This window comes from Antennarius striatus, chromosome 7 (assembly GCF_040054535.1).
Source record: "Antennarius striatus isolate MH-2024 chromosome 7, ASM4005453v1, whole genome shotgun sequence".
Taxonomy (NCBI): domain Eukaryota; kingdom Metazoa; phylum Chordata; class Actinopteri; order Lophiiformes; family Antennariidae; genus Antennarius; species Antennarius striatus.
Window position 1 is genome coordinate 247,467 of NC_090782.1, and position 24,311 is coordinate 271,777.

Here is a 24,311-nt window from a genome sequence, read left to right on the forward strand (position 1 = left end):
TATCTGACACTCTTTTTACCTCCAGGACATTCCTAACAAACTCCTCCTTCAAGATAACTCCTCCTCCATTTCTCTTCCCATTTCACACCATGATAGAACAACTTGAACCCTGCTCCTAAACTTCTAGCCTTGCTACCTTTCCACCTGGTCTCCTGGACACACAGTATGTCTACCTTCCTCCTCTGCATCATGTCAACCAACTCTCTACCTTTTCCTGTCATAGTTCCAACATTCAACGTCCCTACTCTTAGTCCTATACTCTTGGCGTTCCTCTTCTCTCTCTTCCTCCTCTCTTTCTTCGACCAACAGTAATCCAATTTCCACCGGCGCCCTGTAGGTCAACAGCACCAATGGCGGTCGTTGTTAACCCGGGCCTTGACCGATCCAGTATGAAAGTCGTAGGTTTGATTCGCATCTTTGATTTGGCAAAAGTTTTATGCCAAGTGCCCTTCCTGACACAACCCTCTGTATTTATCCGGGCTTGGGACCGACACAATAGGACACTGGCTTGTGTCCTCTTGTAGTAGCTACATTTCCACAGATATTACCACAGACATTACTATAGATATTTCTACAGATATTACTGCAGATATTACTGCAGATATTACTACACATATTACTACAAATATTACTGAAATGTGTGTGGAGGTTCTCTCAGCTTGGTTCAGTGTCCACAGGAGAAAATATGAATTAAAGGCAAAGAAAACTATTGAGTGAAAAGCAAAACTAAAAAAAAAAAAATCTAAAATAAATAATAGCCAGGCTTTAACATTTTGATGAAACTAATATATTATTTTACTCTTTTTTTTCTTTTTACTTAAACAGGTATGACAACATTATTAATAAAATCATTTAAATTGTTTGTTTAGTTTTTATATTGTACTATTGGTAAAACTCAATACTTGCGTCGTTTCGACCGTATATTCTGTTATTACTTTTGGGATGCATAAACGTCATGTTTGGATGCACACATTTTTGTTTAAGTGCATCCGAGGGATGCACTACTTTCTGGAGGTAAAATGAACTCTGTGTCTTGGAGTTAGCAGTCTGCCCCGTTTATAGTTTAATACATAAGATGCAACAAATTCAAAAATTCTTCCGGCTCCCTGTTTTTCTCCTTGTTACAGGAGGATCCATTCAAAGTGAAGCCACCTGTGTTCACCAGCCAACGTCAAGAGCATCCCACCGACCCCTTCCACTCTGAAGACCCCTTCAAAACAGATCCATTCAAAGGTTGTTATCCCCAAACTTCCTCTATCTTCCGGTATTCCTGATTCTCTTGTCACCATTTCTTTCTTTCTTTGTCTTCTTTTTCACACATTATGTATTTCCTCATGTCTCGTCTTACAGCTGACTGTGATTGCTGCTGTTTTTAATTTCTTTTGAGACTACTGGTTTTGTTTTTTTGTTTTTACATTGTATTTTCTGACTGTCTTCTATGTCCTCATTCAAGCATCTTCTTTATTTTATTTCTGGTCTTTCCACTCTCCTTCATTCTTCTCCTCTAGGTGATCCTTTCCAAAATGACCCTTTTGCAAGGCAGCCATCAGCACCGACAGGTATTCACGTAAGGAAAGAGCAAGAGCCAGTATACTGACATTCCAACTTAAATCAGTTTGTCACCTTTCTTGTTGCTATCAGCCAATTTATTAGTGTGTAAGTAGTGGAGCTATAAATTGGACACTGTAAGACCGTACTGTCACTACAGCAGAAAATGCTCAATGTATATATTTTGTCAGATTTTAGAAGTGTTTGTGGAGACATATTTATAATTGATATTTTTATCAAATAGTCAAATAGTGACCCTTCTGTTTTCCCTTCTCCTTACAAAAATACAAATTTCTGTGTTTTGCATCTAAAGGCATTCAGCATAAATTGTAGCCATTTTGAAATGAACTGAATTATATGTAGTAGACTTAAATACTGTACATGCTCGCTTAAATAATTTGCCAAAAATAACCAACTTTACAGATCAGATGTTCACACATTTCCAGATTGGATGTTGATAATACTAATGGAAAACAATGTATTTACAGTTTTTACTTGAGTAGATCATTATTGTTATCTAGCCAAATGTCTTTTAAAAAATCAAAGCAAGCAGATAATGATTTTTAATTTCTTGTGCAACGTCATCTGAGTAACATTTCCTATAAATTGTTAAATTGAGAACTTTTACGATACTCTGTTACCATTTAAAAATAATCTCCCATTGGAATTATAAAAGTATTCTTCATCTTCATCATCTTCATCAAAAAAATATTTACTTGATTTCTTCCAGCTCACGTTTGACATTGTCACGTCGAGAAAGGAATGAAGCGAAATGATCACTATCTCAAACTCACTGTTCCATTTTACGTCCACCGGTCACTGCCGTGGGTTGGACGTTGAATTGAATGGTAGACCGCAGCACGCTAGCGCTTTCTGACAAGAGTGTCACCTGCACTTAGCCCAGTAGCTCTCAGATCTTCACCAATACAACCCTGACATGCCTTCTGACCTCGACCTGGACGTCTACGGCTTTGACTGTGAGGCATTATGCACAATTATGCCTGACGTACTCCACTGAACATGGCAAAACCAATGACTATGGGCGATGCCGAATGCCGAAGAGTTGATTTGAGGTCAATGAGATCAAGGACAGGATCACAGGACAGCAGTTCTTATACTGTTACCAGGTCTTGTATGGCAGATCCCCTGCAACATGGCCCTCTCATTGTTTTCAAGTCTATTGATGTCACTACCTTTCACTGGCCAACACATGCTAGCATACCGACTTTGCATAGCATTGGACTCCTTACATAACTTTCATATAATCTTCTACGAGTTGACAGGGACAGATTTGTCAGGACTGAAAGGAGTTCTCTGGGCTTGTCCCAAGCACGTCTTGTAATAGCAGCTACCTCACAGCCACCAACAGGAGTGAGAGTGTCCCACATAGAGCATAATGACAATATCACGCATTGGACCGTCAATCCTCATATGTCCACTAGGTCTTTTGTCAAAAGGGCCAGTTATTCCATGACAGCTCCTAGAACTGAAGCTGGGATAGGCACTGGTCTGTCCTTTGCCACAACACCTCCTGTGTATCTGGTGAGAACAGCCTGTAGAAAACATGGAATATCTACCCACGCTACTGCGGCAGACACCACGTGGGTTACCTCTGGGAACCTTTCAGAGAGTTTGTGTTTGGGCCACAGAACGTCACTTTAGTGTTGTCCATGTTCACTGGCTGACCCTTATGGTCAAGCCCTGTCTACCAGCATTAGAACTTTCAAGCAGATCTCCCAAGGACTCAGATATTAAAAGTAATTTACATACCATAACTCCTATGGAAAGCCTGTTCGAAATTCACTTAAAAGGACCTTTAAGGTGATGATAAATAGGAGAGGACTGAGAACAGAGCCTTGAGGAACCCCAACTTGAACACTAAACTCCTCACTGAAAGACTTGTTAACACGGACTTTGCTTCTGGCGTGAGCATACATGGCTTGAACTGTACCAACTAACCAATCAAGCATAACCAGCTCCCTCATATCCCACAATGCATCACAGGGAAGGTCAAAAGCATTTTCTCAAGATCTTAAAAAATGAGGAGAATCATTTCATCTCCACCATGGTATTTTTCCTGTCGCTGGTGGACAACAAAGATTACATCACTTGTACTTCTTCAATCAATCAAGTTTTATTTATAAAGCACTGAATCACGGCAACAGACATTTCAAAGTGCTTCCGCAACACAAATCCAAATTGTGTTTCATTGAAATCAACTATGTCACAGGCAATTGCCTCAATAGGTCTGTCAATGACTTTCAGAGAGTGTTCTGAGTTTGAGACCTCTCTAACTGTTTCTCTCTGCATCACCTTTTCCCTCAAACAAGTTAACGCTAAAGCTGTCATCACATTCAGCTGGTGTTTCCCTCCGGCTAGAATCAGGGCTGGAGACTTCAGAGGAAGCTGTGAGCATTGCAGTGATAATGCCAGATGGACCAGCAGCTTGGGGCTGAAGATATATTTGTTGGATTTACTTGGACATACTGCCAGGTCACACAAGACAAGCTTGTGCTGGGGGGGCACATTCTTCATATGGATGTATTTTCACATTAGTCGTGAATCTGAAATGACCACACTCAGTCATGATGTCGTGTACCTGACTGGAGCAGACTCGTTAGGTGACCATATGGCAGCCTCTGTGCTTGAAAAGAGAGTTCCAGATAAAAATCTCATTTGCCACAGAGAACTGTAATGTACTTCACCTTCAAGGTTCCACTCCCCAAAACCAGAGCCTCCAGGAATCAGGCACCAGAGAAGAGGCACCAGTGTGACCATTAAAGCACCACAGATGAATAGTCGTGTTTTTGTCTATTTTGCTATCTGAATTTTGAAGTTTGTCATAGAAGTATTCTTCACAGTTCGGCTCTTAATCACCATCATTCCAGTATATACATTAAATTAACATTTAAAAAATAAATAAAAATAGGCTGACCTGAGGAACATTTAATATCTGACCTCACGGTGACCTCAGTAACACAAATTCTGTCTGGGATCCAATTGATGTTCAACACAGTCTTAACCCAGTTTTTATGCCTATGCCTGCTATACCCTTACCATTACCAATTCAGAGGCATTTATATTTAGAGTCTACACATTAAAATATATATTTCATGTTTGGATTCTGCTAGTAATAACACAACTTCTTACATTACTTCAGTTATGTCATAAAAGCAAACTGTGCCATTGTCGTTCACTGGGGAATCAAATCACTGTCCCCGTGGGGAGATAGTGACAGTAAGTTTATTGGCTCAAGTAAATAATAAATACAGTCCCAATACAGAGGAGTTGGACATCTCACAGCTCTGTGAAGTGAATTAAAGAGTCTAATATGGGACCTTTGAATTGTTGTTTCATTGACCAGTGTAAAGCTGTTGTGAGATTTCTGGTCTTATGTTTTTAAGGAAATAATTAGTTAGATACTGTTAATGTTGAAGTTTTAACTGTTGTTCTCCATCTTTTCTTCAGATCCTTTCGGAGGAGACCCTTTCAAAGAGACGGATCCATTCAAGGCTTCATCTGAAGATTTCTTCAAGAAGACCATAAAGATGGACCCTTTTTCCACCACAGACCCCTTCAGTAAAAGTGCTACATTACCATCTAAGGTATTTGTGGGCCATCAAAGACCCAAACCCAGCAGTGGCACAACTGTAGTCCCAATCCCTCACTTTAACACTTTTCACACCTTAAGCAGTAGTGAGGGGTAGATGCTCGCTCATGGACAAGTTATATTATCACAAGATTATCAAAGTCTTACACTCTGATAATCTTAATCCACAGAACAGACAGGTAGGAGTCGGTGCTGTGTTGGGGCAGCACTGGGAACGGGCCTTGTTGTTGGGGCAACACTCTTTTCGGCATCGTTTGTATCTTGTGTTACTCTTTATTTTTTCAAATTAAATTATAGTTATTTTCGTTAGAATTATTTATGTTTGTCTTTACCAGCATCAGCTCCTCATTGGTTGACTTTCTCTTCCTGAACATCCAGTGTAACTGTCCCTTCTGATGATGAAATAGAGATAGGACCTTGACATAGTAGGACCTTGAGAGAAGTTTTTGAGATATGAGCTGTCATTCTGTCCGTGTTGGTGGATGGATACAACATCAGTGAGACCGGATCTCGTTCTTTACCACCTCTTGGCAGATGGATACAACATCAGTGAGACCGGATCTCGTTCTTTACCGTGTGTTGGTGGATGGATATGACATCAGTGAGACCGGATCTCGTTCTTTACCACGTGTTGCTGGATGGATACAACATCAGTGAGACCGGATCTCGTTCTTTACCACGTGTTGGTGGATGGATACAACATCAGTGAGACCGGATCTCGTTCTTTACCAGGTGTTGGTGGATGGATACAACATCAGTGAGACCGGATCTCGTTCTTTACCACCTCTTGGCAGATGGATACAACATCAGTGAGACCGGATCTCGTTCTTTACCACGTGTTGGAGGGTGGATACAACATCAGTGAGATGGATCTCATTCTTTACCACGTGTTGGTGGATGGATACGACATGAGTGAGACTGGATCTCGTTCTTTACCACATGTTGGTGGATGGATACGACATCAGTGAGACCGGATCTCGTTCTTTACCACGTGTTGGTGGATGGATACAACATCAGTGAGACCGGATCTCGTTCTTTACCACCTCTTGGCAGATGGATACAACATCAGTGAGACCGGATCTCGTTCTTTACCACGTGTTGGAGGGTGGATACAACATCAGTGAGATGGATCTCATTCTTTACCACGTGTTGGTGGATGGATACGACATGAGTGAGACTGGATCTCGTTCTTTACCACATGTTGGTGGATGGATACGACATCAGTGAGACCGGATCTCGTTCTTTACCACATGTTGGTGGATGGATACGACATCAGTGAGACCGGATCTCGTTCTTTACCACGTGTTGGTGGATGGATACAACATCAGTGAGACCAGATCTCGTTCTTCACCACGTGTTGGAGGGTGGATACAACATCAGTGAGACCGGATCTCGTTCTTTACCAGGTGTTGGTGGATGGATACAACATCAGTGAGACCGGATCTCGTTCTTTACCACCTCTTGGCAGATGGATACAACATCAGTGAGACCGGATCTCGTTCTTTACCACGTGTTGGAGGGTGGATACAACATCAGTGAGATGGATCTCATTCTTTACCACGTGTTGGTGGATGGACACGACATCAGTGAGACTGGATCTCGTTCTTTACCACATGTTGGTGGATGGATACGATATCAGTGAGACCGGATCTCGTTCTTTACCACGTGTTGGTGGATGGATACAACATCAGTGAGACCGGATCTCGTTCTTCACCACGTGTTGGAGGGTGGATACAACATCAGTGAGACCGGATCTCGTTCTTTACCGCGTGTTGGTGGATGGATATGACATCAGTGAGACCGGATCTCGTTCTTTACCACGTGTTGGTGGATGGATACAACATCAGTGAGACCGGATCTCGTTCTTTACCACGTGTTGGTGGATGGATACAACATCAGTGAGACCGGATCTCGTTCTTTACCACGTGTTGGTGGATGGATACAACATCAGTGAGACCGGATCTCGTTCTTTACCACGTGTTGGCGGATGGATACGACATGAGTGAGACTGGATCTCGTTCTTTACCACATGTTGGTTGATGGATACAACATCAGTGAGATGGATCTCATTCTTTACCAGGTGTTGGTGGATGGATACAACATCAGTGAGACCGGATCTCGTTCTTTACCGCGTGTTGGTGGATGGATATGACATCAGTGAGACCGGATCTCGTTCTTTACCACGTGTTGGTGGATGGATACAACATCAGTGAGACCGGATCTCGTTCTTTACCACGTGTTGGTGGATGGATACAACATCAGTGAGACCGGATCTCGTTCTTTACCACGTGTTGGTGGATGGATACAACATCAGTGAGACCGGATCTCGTTCTTTACCACGTGTTGGCGGATGGATACGACATGAGTGAGACTGGATCTCGTTCTTTACCACATGTTGGTTGATGGATACAACATCAGTGAGATGGATCTCATTCTTTACCAGGTGTTGGTGGATGGATACAACATCAGTGAGACCGGATCTCGTTCTTTACCACCTCTTGGCAGATGGATACAACATCAGTGAGACCGGATCTCGTTCTTTACCACGTGTTGGAGGGTGGATACAACATCAGTGAGATGGATGTCATTCTTTACCACGTGTTGGTGGATGGATACGACATGAGTGAGACTGGATCTCGTTCTTTACCACATGTTGGTGGATGGATACGACATCAGTGAGACCGGATCTCGTTCTTTACCACGTGTTGGTGGATGGATACAACATCAGTGAGACCGGATCTCATTCTTTACCACGTGTTGGTGGATGGATACAACATCAGTGAGACCGGATCTCGTTCTTTACCACGTGTTGGTGGATGGATACAACATCAGTGAGACCGGATCTCATTCTTTACCACGTGTTGGTGGATGGATATGACATCAGTGAGACCGGATCTCGTTCTTTACCACGTGTTGGTGGATGGATACAACATCAGTGAGACCGGATCTCGTTCTTTACCACGTGTTGGTGGATGGATACAACATCAGTGAGACCGGATCTCGTTCTTTACCACGTGTTGGTGGATGGATACAACATCAGTGAGACCGGATCTCGTTCTTCACCACGTGTTGGCGGATGGATACGACATGAGTGAGACTGGATCTCGTTCTTTACCACATGTTGGTGGATGGATACGACATCAGTGAGACCGGATCTCGTTCTTTACCACGTGTTGGTGGAAGGATACATCAGTGAGACCGGATCTCGTTCTTTACCACGCATTGGTGGATGGATACGACATCAGTGAGACCGGATCTCGTTCTTTACCACGTGTTGGTGGAAGGATACATCAGTGAGACCGGATCTCGTTCTTTACCACATGTTGGCGGATGGATACGACATCAGTGAGATGGATCTCGTTCTCGTTGGCAGACTTAGGTTGTTTGTACTCCAGCCTTTATCTTCATACTTTCCTACTGTTTATGTAATTTTTATATAATCTGTTATGAATGGGTAAAGTATTGTTCCTATTTTTTTATTCCATAATTTGGGGGGTTTAGACATTTTTACACAGCTAAAATGAATTGAAATGATTCTATTTTTTTTAAAGGCAAAAATTGTCTTTGAGTTTTGAGTTTTTTGACTCAGGAGCTTAGTCAATTAGTCAAATATTGTAGTATTTCTGTATATCCAAATGTGTTTAAGTCAATCCACTGGACATTAAAAAAGTTCTTGAAGACGTTTTGTCACTCATCCAAGAGACTTCTTCAGTTCAGAACAGATAACCATGACCTGGATAACTGAGGATGATTTAAAAGGTAGTCTCCCAGGTAACAGTGGTGCTATGGAACTAAAAACTCAATAACATATTGGCTGAAGTATGTGGTTTTATATTATTAAAACAGTATTAGAACAGAGCTACCAGCTTTTTCCAGGTGTTTAGAGATCGTTTGGAACATACAGTATGGCATCGTCCACGCTCAGCTTCCATCAGCAGACTGGTGGTCCTGAGGGAAGCTCCTGGGTTCCCCAGCTGGTGAAGGACGACCCTCTGGATCCTCTCCAGGAGCTCCTCAGACCGTCAGACGGTGCTGGAGTCTTGTCTCTGGACCGTTTGGCTGATGTCGGTCTGATCTGTCCGTACCGCTGATGAGCTGTGGCGTCTTCTGGTGTCGCCCTCGTGCTTTGGTTTCTTCTGCGAGCGGTGGATGGGGGCAGCTTTTTGCCCTTTTGCCCTTCAAAGGTTTTTGGTGATGTCAGTGACTGTGTTTTGGGGATGCTTTACAGCCTCACAATGTTTTCCATTGGTCCACTGGTCTCTTTGTTTGTGTGTGTGTGTGTGTGTGTGTGTGTGTGTGTGTGTGTGTGTGTGTGTGTGTGTGTGTGTGTGTGTGTGTGTGTGTGTGTGTTGTGTGTGTGTGTGTGTGTGTGTGTGTGTGTGTGTGTGTGTGTGTGTGTGTGTGTGTGTGTGTGTGTGTGTGTGTGTGTGTGTGTGTGTGTGTGTGTGTGTGTGTGTGTGTGTGTGTGTGTGTGTGTGTTTAACCAGTCAGTAAATGCAGTCGTCACAGGCTGAATCCGGGGTTGAACCTGAGACTAGACCTTCAGAACTGGTTCTAGTCTGTGATTGGACGACAGCACCTGTCAGTCATTGGCTACAGGTGGAACACGGGTTCACACTAACGTGTGATTTGATAGACTCTGGTGTGAACACACACATTGTGAACTTGTAATCTTGTCTCACATCGTTTCAAACCAACATGTTTGAACTGAAGGAACAGCTGACAGTCCTCTGCGGGGGGGTTGTGGGCATTAAAACAGGGTGGGTGACCCCCTGTGGGTGACCCCATGTGGGTGACCCCAACATCAGGAACAAAAAGAGGAACATTAACTATTGAACGACATAACAGAAGAATGCTGTGTGACTGACAGGAACTACTTCCCTGTAAATAAGTTTTTTGTGTTCCTTTGCAGCAAACGTGTCACTTCACCAGTAACGACCCCTTCTCTGTGAGCACCCCCAAACCCAAAGGCCCAGGTAGGATTATAATCCCATCTCTACACAGGATTATGGTTCTCAGAAACATTTCCCTTTATTCCGACCCCAAACCCAAAGGCCCAGATAGGATCTAATCCCATTTAATCCACAGGATTATTGTTCCCTTTATTCCCCATGTTAACTCAATACTAAGTGTGTGACCGGGAAATAGTTACCAACACCTCCACTCTTCCACAGGGGGTCAAACAACTACCCCAGGGGTAGTTTTCCTTCAGCAGCTTCAGAATGAAAATATGTAAAATACAGTAATAGGGTAGAACAGTAGTACTGTAGTATAGTAATATAGTAGTACAGTAATACACTAGTACAGTAATACTGTAGTACAGTAATATAGTAGTACAGTAATATCGTAGTACACTAGTACAGTAATACTGTAGTACAGTAATATAGTAGTACAGTAATACAGTAGTACAGTACTAGAGTAATACAGTAGGACAGCAATGTAGTTATACAGTAGTACAGTAATACAGTAGTATATTAGTACAGTAATACAGTAGTACAATAATACAGTGGTACATTAGTGCAGTAATACAGTACTACAGTAATACAGTAGTACAGTAGTACTGTAATACAGCAATAAAATAGTACAGTAATGCACTAGTACAGTAATACTGTAGCACAGTAATACACTAGTACAGTAATACTGTACTACGGTAGTACAGTAATACACTAGTACAGTAATACTGTAGTACAGTAGTACAGTAATACTGTAGTACAGTAGTACAGTAATACTGTAGTACAGTAATATAGTCGCTCAGTAGTACAGTAATACAAAACTACAGTAGTACAGTAATATAGTAGTATCGTAATACAGTATTACAGTAATACAGTAGAACAATAATAAAGTACTACAGTAATATAGTTGTACAGTACTATAGTTATACAGTACTACAGTAATACAGTAAACCAGTAATGTAGTTATCCAGTAGTACAGTAATACAGTAGTACATTGGTACAGTAATACAGTAATACACTACTACAGTTGTACAGTACTACAGGTAGTCGTCGACTTACGACCTGTGCAACTTACGACCGACCGACTTTACGACCACAATGTCTGGGTAACGCGTGCTTTCCCTCCAGCCACAGTACTCACGCTCTGAGGCTCCCGCGCTCTCTCCAGTCCCCACGGCGCACACACGCTGTTCAGTCACACTGAGATCAATAGCCCAGCCCACTACTGATGGGCTGGGCTGCTTAGGAGGCTGTGACGGAGAAATGTATGAATGGCGTATGGAAAAACTGTCAAGCGTTACGTCAACTCTTCTGCTGGATTTGAAAGTGACGAAGAACTTGATCAGATTCGGGAGAAAATAGTGAAACTGGCAAAAAACCTCTCCTTGGAGAACTCACGAATGATCGCGCTGTAAGAAGAACTGATCGCGCTGGAAGAAGAAAGAGTGGAAGAAGAAGAGAAGCAGAGAAAGAAGAGGAGGAAACAAACAATGTTCACCACCAAAGGCTTGTCAGAAGGCTTTTCCCTGTTAAATAAACTCCGTGCACACTTTGAAGAAATGCACATAGAACATAGAAACATTTGCAAGGATTGAACGGATGGCAAACGACGCTTTCCGTCCATATCGTGAAATTTATGAGGAGAAAAAGAAACGAACAATTCAGACAAAGCTCACAATGATTATGAAAAGATGGTCTCCCGCTCCCACCAACCCACACGCTGCCCCAGCTGACGATCCGGGCGACCCCCAGCCAAGAACCAGCGCTGCTGGATTGAATTTTTACTTAAGAGTCGATTTACGACCAAGTCGAGTTACGACCGATCTGTCGGTCCCAATCGCGGTCGTAAGTCGGCGACTACCTGTATAGTTATACAGTACCACAGTAATACAGTAAGACAGTAATATAGTTATACAGTAGTACAGTAATACAGTAGTACAGTAATGCAGTACTACGGTAGTACAGCAAATACAGTAGTACAGTAATATAATAATACAGTAGTACTGTAATACAGTACTACAGTAATAGAGTAGGACAGTAATGTAATTATACAATAGTACAGTAAAACCGTAGTATGTTAGTACAGTAATACAGTACTACAGTAATACAGTAGTACAGCAATACTGTAGTACAGTAATATAGTAGCAGAGTAATACAGTAGTACGGTAATACTGTAGTACAGTGATATTGTAGTACAGTAATACAGTAGTAAAGTAGTACAGTAACAGTACTACAGTAATACAGTAGTACAGTAATACAGTAGTACAGTAATACTGTGGTACAGTAATATAGTTATACAGTAGTACAGAAATACAGTTGTACAGTAATACAGTACTACAGTAATAACAAAGTTCAGTAATACAGTAGTACAGTAACAGTTATGCAGTAGTACAGTAATACAGTAGTACAGCAAATAGAGTAGTACAGTGATATAGTTATACAGTAGTACAGTAATACAGTAGTAATGTAATACAGTATTACAGTGACACAGTAGAACAGTACTATAGTTATACAGTACTACAGTAATACAGTAGGACAGTAATGTAATTATACAATACTACAGTAATACAGTAGTACGTTAATACAGTAATGCAGTACTACAGTAATACAGTAGTACAGCAATACTGTAGTACAGTAATATAGTAGTACAGTAATACAGTAGTACAGTAATACAGAACTACAGTAGTACAGTGATACAATAGTACAGTAATATAGTTACATACTAGTACAGTAATACAGTAGTACAGTAATATAGAAGTACAGTAATACTGTAGTACAGTATATAGTAGTACAGTAGTAGAGTAATACAGTAGTACAGTAATACAGTACTACAGTACTACAGTAGGACAGTAATATAGTTATAGAGTAGTACAGTAATACAGTAGTACATTTGTATAGTACTACAGTAATACACTAGTACAGTAATACAGTAGTATAGTAATACAGAAGTACAGTAATATAGTTATACAGTGGTACAGTAGTACAGTAATATTGTAGTACAGTAATACAGTAGTACAGTAAAATTGTAGTACAGTAATACAGTAGTACAGTCATACAGTTGTACAGTAATACTGTAGTAGTCATATAGTAGTACAGTAATACTGTAGTACAGTAATTCAGTACTACAGTAATACAGTAGTACATTAGTACAGTAATACATTACCACCTTCCCCCACACTGATATTAAACCTGACCCCCCACACTGATATTTAACGTGAATCCCCCCCCTTATTGATATTAAACCTGACCCCCTTACTGATATTAAACCTGCCCCCCCACACTGATGTTAAACCTGAAACCCCCCCACACTGATATTAAACCTGACCCCCCCACACTGATATTAAACCTGACCCCCCACACTGATATTTAACGTGAATCCCCCCCCCTTATTGATATTAAACCTGACCCCCTTACTGATATTAAACCTGCCCCCCCACACTGATGTTAAATCTGAAACCCCCCCACACTGATATTAAACCTGACCCCCTTACTGATATTAAACCTGCCCCCCCACACTGATGTTAAACCTGAAACCCCCCCACACTGATATTAAACCTGACCCCCCCACACTGATATTAAACCTGACCCCCCCACACTAATATTAAACCTGACCCCCCCACACTGATATTAAACCTGACCCCCCCACACTAATTTTAAACCTGAACCCCCCCACACTGATATAAACCTGAACCCCCCCCATACTGATATAAACCTGAACCCCCCCACACTGATATAAACCTGAACCCCCCCACACTGATATTAAACCTGAACCCCCCCACACTGATATTAAACCTGAACCCCCCCACACTGATATAAACCTGAACCCCCCCACACTGATATAAACCTGAACCCCCCCACACTGATATTAAACCTGAACCCCCCCACACTGATATAAACCTGAACCCCCCCACACTGATATAAACCTGAACCCCCCCACACTGATATTAAACCTGAACCCCCCCACACTGATATTAAACCTGAACCCCCCCACACTGATATAAACCTGACCCCCCCACACTAATATTAAACCTGACCCCCCCACACTGATATTAAACCTGACCCCCCCACACTGATATTAAACCTGACCCCCCCACACTAATTTTAAACCTGAACCCCCCCACACTGATATTAAACCTGAACCCCCCCACACTGATATAAACCTGAACCCCCCCCACACTGATATAAACCTGAACCCCCCCACACTGATATTAAACCTGAACCCCCCCACACTGATATTAAACCTGAACCCCCCCACACTGATATAAACCTGAACCCCCCCACACTGATATTAAACCTGAACCCCCCCCTTACTGACCCCCCTTTAAAACAGTTTAGTATTAAAGTGTTTCTTTAACACACAGAGGCGCTGCGTTCCTCACAGACATGGTTTAAGGCAGTATTCATTCATTCATTCATTCATTCATTCATTCAGTCATTCATTCATTCAGTCATTCATTCATTCAGTCATTCATTCATTCAGTCATTCATTCATTCATTCATTCATTCATTCATTCAGTCATTCATTCATTCAGTCATTCATTCATTCAGTCATTCATTCATTTAGTCATTCATTCATTCATTCAGTCAGTCATTTCTTCACCGGTTCATTCACTGGTCTCGGGTCACAGGGAACTGGAGTCTCTCCCAGCTGACTGAGGGCGTGAGGCGGGGGAAACTCCAGGTGCGACGCCAGTGCACCGCAGAGCCAAACACACACACACACACACACACACACACACACACACACACACACACACATTCGTAAGGGCAATTTGGGATCGGCCAATCAACCTCAAGCGCATGTTTCTGGAGGGGGGAGGAAGCCTGTGAACCCGGAGAGAACCCCCCCAGACACGGGGAGAACATGCAAACTCCACACAGAGCGGGACTCGAACCCAGAACCTCCTTGCTGTGCGGTGTCAGCCGACAGCGCCACCCACTGGACCACCGTGGCACCTGTCTATCGTCAATATGCAACTCAGCATTTCCTTCTCTTTGTGTGTGTGTGTGTGTGTGTGTGTGTGTGAGTGTGTGTGTGTGTGTGTGTGTGTGTGTGTGTGTGTGTGTGTGTGTGTGTGTGTGTGTGTGTGTGTGTGTGTGTGTGTGTTCCAGACCTGTTCTGCTCGTTGGACCCGTTTGACGCCGGTCCTCTCAGCAGCAGTAACAGCTTCGGCTTTGCAGACTTCAGCCACATGTCCAAACCCAGAGACCCGTTTGAGGGCAGAGCCGGCTGGCTGCCGGACTACCAGAAGGTACCAACACCTCCCTCGGTTACACCTGCTGGCACCGAGTCACCACACGTCTCCCAAGTCCTTCATTACGCTAAAGGTTTACCCAACAATCATACGTGTCCCTGGACCGTCTGCATTACAGAACAGGATCCTGTCCCACCAATCAGACGGTACTTCCTGTGAAGCACCATTATAGTTTCAGGTCATCACTGTAGACACTACAGTTCCCATGGTGATTCACTAGAACTAAGCACCGGTGACCCCAGACACACCCACGTGTGACAAATGGGCGGGACCACCCTCAATTCAGACACACCCACGTGTGAAGATGGGCAGGACACCCAGCCGTAGGAACAACGGGGGGGGCAGTAGCCGGTGCATGTTAGCAGGGGGGTCCTCGTGGGTCACGTGATCTGATTGGTGTTCAGGAAAGACATTTCAGTAAAACTTGCTGTGAGGACTTCAGGCCGTAGAAACATGATTAATTAATCAATTATTATACAGATTGATTAGGCCGTACAGACCAGTAATCTAACATTCCAAATGTTTGTTGTCAGTGAACCGTTTCTTGTTGTCCCCTTGTGACCCCTGACCTCTGTTTACACTCATTTACTGGTGAACTACCACTGACTGACAACTTCTGTCCCTCCAGTCAATCTTTGTGGATGACGCCTTCGGCAGGAAGACTGACACCCCAGCTCTGCCGCCAAAGAAAAGTGTTCCCCCAAGACCCAAACCCCTCAGTGGTAAGTGTCACCCTGTGGGCTCTAGTGAGGTAAGAGGATGTGGCCAAGTTACACACACACACGCACACACACATGGTTCTTGGCTGGAGTCCTGTCTGTGTGGGGGTGGTGGACCCCCCCGTGTCCAGTAACACCTGTAAGGACTGGGTGATGGAAGCTGAACTCTCCACTAAACATCACAAACGGTTTTTGTTATTTACCCTAAAACATAACGTCTATCAAGTCTAGGTGGATAATTACCACGGGGGGGGGTTTTCTTCACAAAGTACAGTACAGTATAGCGTAAACATACCGTATATACATGTGTGAGAATTGGTAAATCAACAGTTGGGTTCTGGTTCTGCGTCTGGTATTTTTACGTGTTTTCTCTCTTAGTTTTTCACAGGTTAATGATTTGTTTGCCTATCACTGAGATACTTTCGTTCCTTTATTTATTATTTATTTCCTTTATTGATCTTTTTTGATTTAAATTGTCACAAGACAAGTTGTGTCAGCAACTGGAACTGTGGAAAAAAACCTGCAAATATGTGATAAGTCACTCTGTTTGTGAGCTGGTCTCTGCCCTAATATTAGTCCGTTTTCGTTTCCAGGTAATACCACACCTGTGAGCATGACTGGTACAGCGGACCAGTCCAAACCATGTGACCCCTTTCAGCCATTCAGCAGTGATGCCATGGATCTGTTTCAGAATAAAAAGTCTTCAGGAGACCCATTCAGTGGCAAAGATCCTTTTGCGCCATCTTCAGCATCAAGTAAAGACGTTAAAGCTTTTCTTAGTGTTCTACAGACGTCAGATATGTCAGTTGAGATGGTGATACTGTCAGGGTGTAGCCCAGCCCACACAGACAGATGGTGTTGCTGTCAGGGTGTAGCCCAGTCCACACAGACAGATGGTGATACTGTCAGGGTGTAGCCCAGCCCACACAGACAGATGGTGATACTGTCAGGGTGTAGCCCAGTCCGTACAGACAGATGGTGATACTGTCAGGGTGTAGCCCAGTCCGTACAGACAGATGGTGATGCTGTCAGGGTGTAGCCCAGCCCACACAGACAGATGGTGATACTGTCAGGGTGTAGCCCAGTCCGTACAGACAGATGGTGATGCTGTCAGGGTGTAGCCCAGTCCGTACAGACAGATGGTGATACTGTCAGGGTGTAGCCCAGTCCGTACAGACAGATGGTGATGCTGTCAGGGTGTAGCCCAGTCCGTACAGACAGATGGTGATGCTGTCAGGGTGTAGCCCAGCCCACACAGACAGATGGTGATACTGTCAGGGTGTAGCCCAGCCCACACAGACAGATGGTGATACTGTCAGGGTGTAGCCCAGTCCGTACAGACAGATGGTGATGCTGTCAGGGTGTAGCCCAGCCCACACAGACAGATGGTGATACTGTCAGGGTGTAACCCAGCCCACACAGACAGATGGTGATACTGTCAGGGTGTAGCCCAGCCCACACAGACAAGCAGGTTTCAGCGCAATCATTTGATTTTTAAATGTATAGGACGTTGATCAAGTAATGTGGTCTGTGGTGATTGGTCGTTACACTATGACCACATGACTTGTGCTAGTTAAGGGGCAATAAGTGTTGCGATAAAGGAACTCACAGGATTCTGCAAAGAGGTTTTATTTAGTTTGTAACTATTGACAGTTCCAGATCAGATTACAGTCTGATCCATTTCAGTCCTGCATGTCATCTGAACTGGGATTATTGTTCTGCTTTCTTTCCAAAATGTCTGAGGACAGTCGAGGTTCCTGCTGTGAAATCATTCAGCATAAAGCAGACATACCCCTGATAAACCCTGAGGTACCCTTAGAGGGGCAATAGTATGTTCATGTAGGCGTGATGCAATAATACACATCAAAATAGTTTGATCACGTCAGGATGAACATAGAATGGGGCATCAGAGAGTGTCTGAGCAAATCCATGCAGCACCAGTGTGTACCTAGTGTGTACCAAGGGTGTACCACGTGTGTACCAAGGGTGTACCAAGCGCGTACCAAGGGTGTACCAAGCGTGTACCAATTGTGTACCAAGGGTGTACCAAGCGTGTATCAAGGGTGAACCAAGGGTGTACCAAGCGTGTATCAAGGGTGAACCAAGGGTGTACCAAAGGGGAGTTCATGCAGGCTGTGAAGGCACAGATAAAGTACAGATAGTAGTACAAGTACTGCGACTTTAACTCCTGCTGCCTGAAGGTCGAAGGGGATTATTTTAATGTCAGCGTTCCACAGACAGAAATACGTTTGTCCTGCCAGTAGAGTGACTGCACCTGACAAACTGGTGGTTTTTTACTTTGGACACAAGCTTCCAATGAATGTCACTCATTTTATTTTGATTTTTAAAAGTATGCTTATTCACCAAAAACAAATTACAAAATGGTCACACACACGAAATCCAAAAGAGATTCACGCAAAAAGGAATTCCCATCCACAAACAGACAGGAGGGAAGTGATGCCTGATGGGAAAGAACAAAGTAAAAGTAAACTCTTTACTGCTCACCTCTGAGACTCATTAAAAAAAACCCTGTTAGATAGGTAATAGACTGACTGACTGGCTTTCTGACTGAATTACTGACTGACTTAACTTACTGCTTAATTACAGATTTACTCAGTGACTTATTTAGTTATTGGCTGACTTACTGACTTTCTGACTGGCTTGCTGATTTACTGACTTAACGATTGTTGACTTACTGACTGACTAAAGTATCTTTCCCTTGAGGGCGTTTAGCCTGTAGATCAGAGCTGGATCGTGACAGCAGGTGTTGATCACACATGAAGTAGATCATCTATGGTTAAATCAGACTCCCACCCTACTCTACCCCCCTACATGTGAAGAGTGTCTGACAATGTCCCTCTTGTTTCGCTGATCCTGACACCTGGCATTGGTGCAACATTAAACGAGGCGACAGCAGTGAAACAGTCCAGGTCAGCTGTCTGGTACCAGTGTGAACACAGTAGGACTTATGAGCAGCTGTTATAACAGCAGCTTTAATGTGTTAAAAATGTGTTGTTACCAGCAGTGTGTTGGATGATCTAGATGAATAAACCTCAGGATACAGAAACAGACGTCTCCGTCCCTCAGAAGCCAATCAATACAGAAACTACTGATAATAACAGAACACTCACTGAGGTGGAGAAGGTTCTTCTACAAGATGATCTGTTTTCTTACCAATGAATGATGTCCTTCAGTGATTGGCCAACTCGTGCCAACTACAGTTCCATTGAACAGAGGAGCAGTATCACCACTCAGCTGTCAGCTCTGATGTCTATGGGATGTTGTCATGTGTCTGTTGGAACTGGATGCTCACGTCTTGGTGTTGTTGTGGAGTTGATGTTTTATCTGATGTCTGATCCTCCAGGTTTATCTGTGTCTGGTTTAGTATGATCTCAGCAAAAGGCCAGTATAGTTAAGACAGTTATAAATGGTTATTAATCCACCACCCACTGGATCAGGAGTTAATATCAATAACTTTAGACTTAATTACAATTGAAATTCTAGTACCTAAATAAATAGCAAATATTAATATATGATGAGGTTTGTTTAAATGAAGTCATTAGGCCTGTTGTGGAGGCGGTGCAGTCACTGGCCACTGCCAGACTGAATACTTCAGTAACAGCTGTTTGTTAAACGTCCGCCCAAATAATTGTTAGAACCCAAAATGGCCCCACTAGTGCCCCAATAACACCCCATCAAGGCCCCACTAGGACCCCACTAGGGCCCCAGTAGGACCCCACTAGGACGCTACTAGGATGCCACTAGGGCCCCACTTGGGCCCCAGTAGAACCCCACTAGGACACCACTAGGGCCCCACTAGGGCCTCTGACGGGTCGTCTCCTGTCGCTGATCAAACCTGCACTTAATCTGTGTGTTAACAGCCATTGCACACTGCACAATGGCAAGTGGTTAACTAGTTAACTAGTTAACACTGCCACAGGAGAAACAGAAAATATGCTGAGCAGAAATTGAGGCATGAAAAGTATCATAAGTGGAGTTGTTGAATTTGGTAGATTTTTTTTTTCAAGCTTGCTTTGTTTCCCTTTTAAAGGGAGGAACATGTATTTGTGGAATTAGTAATGTTAACAAGTTTTATATATATATATATATATATATATATATATATGTGTGTGTGTGTGTGTGTGTGTGTGTGTGTGTGTGTGTGTGTGTGTGTGTGTGTGTGTGTGTGTGTGTACATATATATGTATATACTGTATGTGTGTATACAGGTATATATACATGTATATATATATGTGTGTATATACAGTATAGTGGGAGTATTTGTTCTGTGATGGAACAGTGACTTGAGTTACAGCGTTGATGTTGGATCTCTCATCTGTGTCGACATAAAACAACAGAAGTCACAGCCGTGAGTGTTTGTGCACAGATAAAACGTTCAACACGCGATGGATCTGACAGGCTGGGCTTGAGTTTGGATGTCAGATCTGTTGTAGCTGTAGTCATGTGTTCCTGTGTTTTCTGTTGTGAGTGTAACTACTTGAAGGGATTCACTCAAAAAGTTTTGTACTTTAACTTTTAGTAACTTCAAATTCCAGTAAGCCACAGACTTTGATTTGGATGTCTCTGGGTGTGGTAAACACACAGCAGCATCCTGCTGGCCAGAATCTCTACAGGTGTGTCGACTGTGATGATTGTCTGTCCTGTGAACTCCACTGGGTTCAGAAGTGTCTGCTTTATAACTTGTCTGTTCTGTAATCCACCTCTGTTACAGGACCTGATAAAGCCAAGGTAAGAACTCATAATAGAATTACTCTCATTACAAGTTATTACAAGTCAGCAGATTTGTGAGATACTAAAAACAACACGGTTGATGTGTGAGGGAGCATTTATACTCGTAACTTGCTTTGGTGAAAAATGCAGTTATTCTTACTGTGTGTTTTATCAAAATGCACTGATGTCAGTGTCAGCAGGGCTTCATTGATTCATCTGGAGCCGGTTCTCTGTTTAGACACACATCACGCTTCCCTTCCAGCTCTCCAAACACTTTTTCCTCCTCAGTATTTCCCTGTCTTTGTTCTAATAGTGAGTGGTTTGCTTTAAGCGGGTGGTTTTAGGTTCACCAGGAACCTGAACATCCATGGAGGTGCTAACTGTTTAAACCTGCATGGACAGTTTGAATTATGTTAGCCTTTAAAGTGGTAATCTGTAAAAACAGTCTGGGAGTGAATTTTGCTCCAGCCTTACTTAACGAACACACTGGACCCCGTCTGTAGAACCGTCCCTTCAGCTCTGGAGACTGTAGAGGATCCAGACCTCCAATCCTGGTGGAGGTTAGAAGAGAGCAGACGTCTAGAGAACCCATCAGTCATTAATTGTAGTCTGTCACTACAGAGGTTATTGAACAGAGGTGTACCAACAGAATTCCAGACCACACTGAACCCCCCCCCCCCTCCGTCTCTCAGTTTGGGAACGAGGCCCAGCAGCTGGAGTGGGCGAAGCGTGAGAGCGAGCGTGCCGAGCGCGAGCGCCTGAAGCGGCTGAGGCAGCAGGAGCAGGAGGACCTGGAGCTGGCCATCGCCCTCAGCAAGGCCGAGATGTCCAGCGGGGGCCCCTGAGGGCCCCAGCGGGGGCCCTGAGGCCCCCCAGTGGGCAGACAGGACGCTCAGACCTGTGTCTCACACCGGAACTGGATTGTACATTAAAGACACTGGACACACACCGTCTGATTGGACACACACCGTCTGATTGGACACACACACCGTCTGATTGGACACACACCGTCTGATTGGACACACACACACTGTCTGATTGGACACACACACCGTCTGATTGGACACACACACACTGTCTGATTGGACACACACACCGTCTGATTGGACACACTGTCTGATGGGACACACACCGTCTGATTGGACACACACCGTCTGATGGGACACACACCGTCTGATGGGACAGCTGTGTGACGGATCTGTTTTCTGAGGCAGGCCTCCCCACAGCCCCCCAGGCAGGCAAGCAGCTCAATCGTATATCAAAACCATCCAGATCATCATAGCTGTTTGTTATTTGTTGAGTTTTTCTCCGGCGCTCCTCGGGCTCCTGAGGACAACACACACACACACACACACACACACACACACACACACACACAAACACACACACGTGTGTCCTCGTTTGTGTCCAACACCTGTAAGGTGTTTCCCTTCTACTGGAAATTCTGGCATGTTTGGTGGGAGTGTGTGTCCCCTCTGTGTGTGTCCCCTCTGTGTCACCAGTCTGTAGTGTGTTTGTGCCAGTGACCTATGGTCAGTGACCTGTGATCAGTGACCTGTGATCAGTGACCTGTGATCAGTGACCTGTGGTCAGTGACCAGTGACCTGTGGTCAGTGACCTGTGATCAGTGACCTGTGATCAGTGACCTGTGGTCAGTGACCTGTGGTCAGTGACCAGTGACCTGTGGTCAGTGACCACTGACATGCTACAGTCCACATGTTGTCTGTTCATGGGACCAGGCTACCAGTGGGCCAGATGAAACAGTGTCTGCTCCTAAATGCTACTCGCTCAGTGGTCGTCGACAACTCACTTTTTGGTTACGTCATGGTTATTGTGAGAAGTTTCACGCTCCAGTGAACACCAGTGAACACCAATGAACCCAGTGAACACCAGTGAACACAGTGAACACCAGTGAACACCAATGAACCCAGTGAACACCAGTGAACACAGTGAACACCAGTGAACACCAATGAACCAAGTGAACACCAGTGAAAACCAGTGAACACCAATGAACCAAGTGAACACCGGTGAACACCAGTGAACCCAGTGAACACCAGTGAACACCAGTGAACCCAGTGAACACCAGTGTGCTGAGATTGATTTTGTTCTTTAGGCTACCAGTGGGCCAGATGAAACAGTGTCTGCTCCTAAATGCTACTCGCTCAGTGGTCGTCGATAACTAACTTTTTGGTTACGTCATGGTTATTGTGAGAAATTTCAAGCTCCAGTGAACACCAGTGAACACCAATGAACCCAGTGAACACCAGTGAACACAGTGAACACCAGTGAACACCAATGAACCAAGTGAACACCAGTGAAAACCAGTGAACCCCAGTGAACACCAGTGAACACCAATGAACCAAGTGAACACCAGTGAACACCAGTGAACCCAGTGAACACCAGTGAACACAGTGAACACCAATGAACCAAGTGAACACCAGTGAAAACCAGTGAACCCCAGTGAACACCAGTGAACACCAATGAACCAAGTGAACACCAGTGAACACCAGTGAACCCAGTGAACACCAGTGAACACCAGTGAACCCAGTGAACACCAGTGAACACCAGTGAACACCAATGAACCAAGTGAACACCAGTGAACCCAGTGAACACCAGTGAACACAGTGAACACCAGTGAACACCAATGAACCAAGTGAACACCAGTGAAAACCAGTGAACACCAGTGAACACCAATGAACCAAGTGAAAACCAGTGAACCCCAGTGAACACCAGTGAACACCAATGAACCAAGTGAACACCAGTGAACACCAGTGAACACCAGTGAACCCAGTGAACACCAGTGAACCCAGTGAACACCAGTGAACACCAGTGAACACCAATGAACCAAGTGAACACCAGTGAACACCAGTGAACCCAGTGAACACCAGTGAACCCAGTGAACACCAGTGAACACAGTGAACACCAGTGAACACCAGTGAACACCAGTGAACACCAGTGAACCCAGTGAACACCAGTGAACCAAGTGAACACCAGTGAACCCAGTGAACCCAGTGAACACCAGTGAACACCAGTGAACCCAGTGAACACCAGTGAACACCAGTGAACCCAGTGAACACCAGTGAACACCAGTGAACACAGTGAACACCAGTGAACACCAGTGAACCCAGTGAACACCAGTGAACACAGTGAACACCAGTGAACACAGTGAACACCAGTGAACACCAGTGAACACAGTGAACACCAGTGAACACCAGTGAACCCAGTGAACACCAGTGAACACAGTGAACACCAGTGAACACCATTGTGCTGAGATTGATTTTGTTCTTTAGGGAACTCAGAAGGTGAAACACTGAAACATGATCTCTGTTTAAGTTCCTGACAAACATCAAACCCAGTTCATCTCAGAACGAATCACTCTGGTCTGTAGAGAGGAAAATAGAAAAGGTTTCATTCCGTTTATAAATTGATAAACAGAATAAGAGCCATCAGTGTCCAAACACTGATGAGTGTTTTAATGCTAACTAGCCTTTCTGTC

The 24,311-nt window shown here is 43.9% G+C and overlaps 1 protein-coding gene across 4 annotated transcripts in view; it reads left to right on the forward strand.

The window, feature by feature from the left end:
- Positions 1–22,415, forward strand: part of LOC137598592 (epidermal growth factor receptor substrate 15-like 1) — a 78,661-nt gene extending 56,246 nt beyond the window's left edge. For 2 of the 4 annotated variants that reach the window (XM_068318914.1, XM_068318917.1), the window contains exons 18-26: positions 1,128–1,233; positions 1,509–1,559; positions 5,017–5,153; positions 10,071–10,134; positions 15,223–15,362; positions 15,994–16,087; positions 16,678–16,839; positions 20,817–20,833; positions 21,508–22,415. In XM_068318914.1, the coding sequence (XP_068175015.1) occupies positions 1,128–1,233; positions 1,509–1,559; positions 5,017–5,153; positions 10,071–10,134; positions 15,223–15,362; positions 15,994–16,087; positions 16,678–16,839; positions 20,817–20,833; positions 21,508–21,660 (924 nt within the window). In that variant the 3' untranslated portion in view covers positions 21,661–22,415. The remainder of the gene's footprint in view (positions 1–1,127; positions 1,234–1,508; positions 1,560–5,016; positions 5,154–10,070; positions 10,135–15,222; positions 15,363–15,993; positions 16,088–16,677; positions 16,840–20,816; positions 20,834–21,507) is intronic. The other 2 variants (XM_068318916.1, XM_068318915.1) reach the window with 2 other exon arrangements.
- Positions 22,416–24,311: the final 1,896 nt, after the last annotated feature.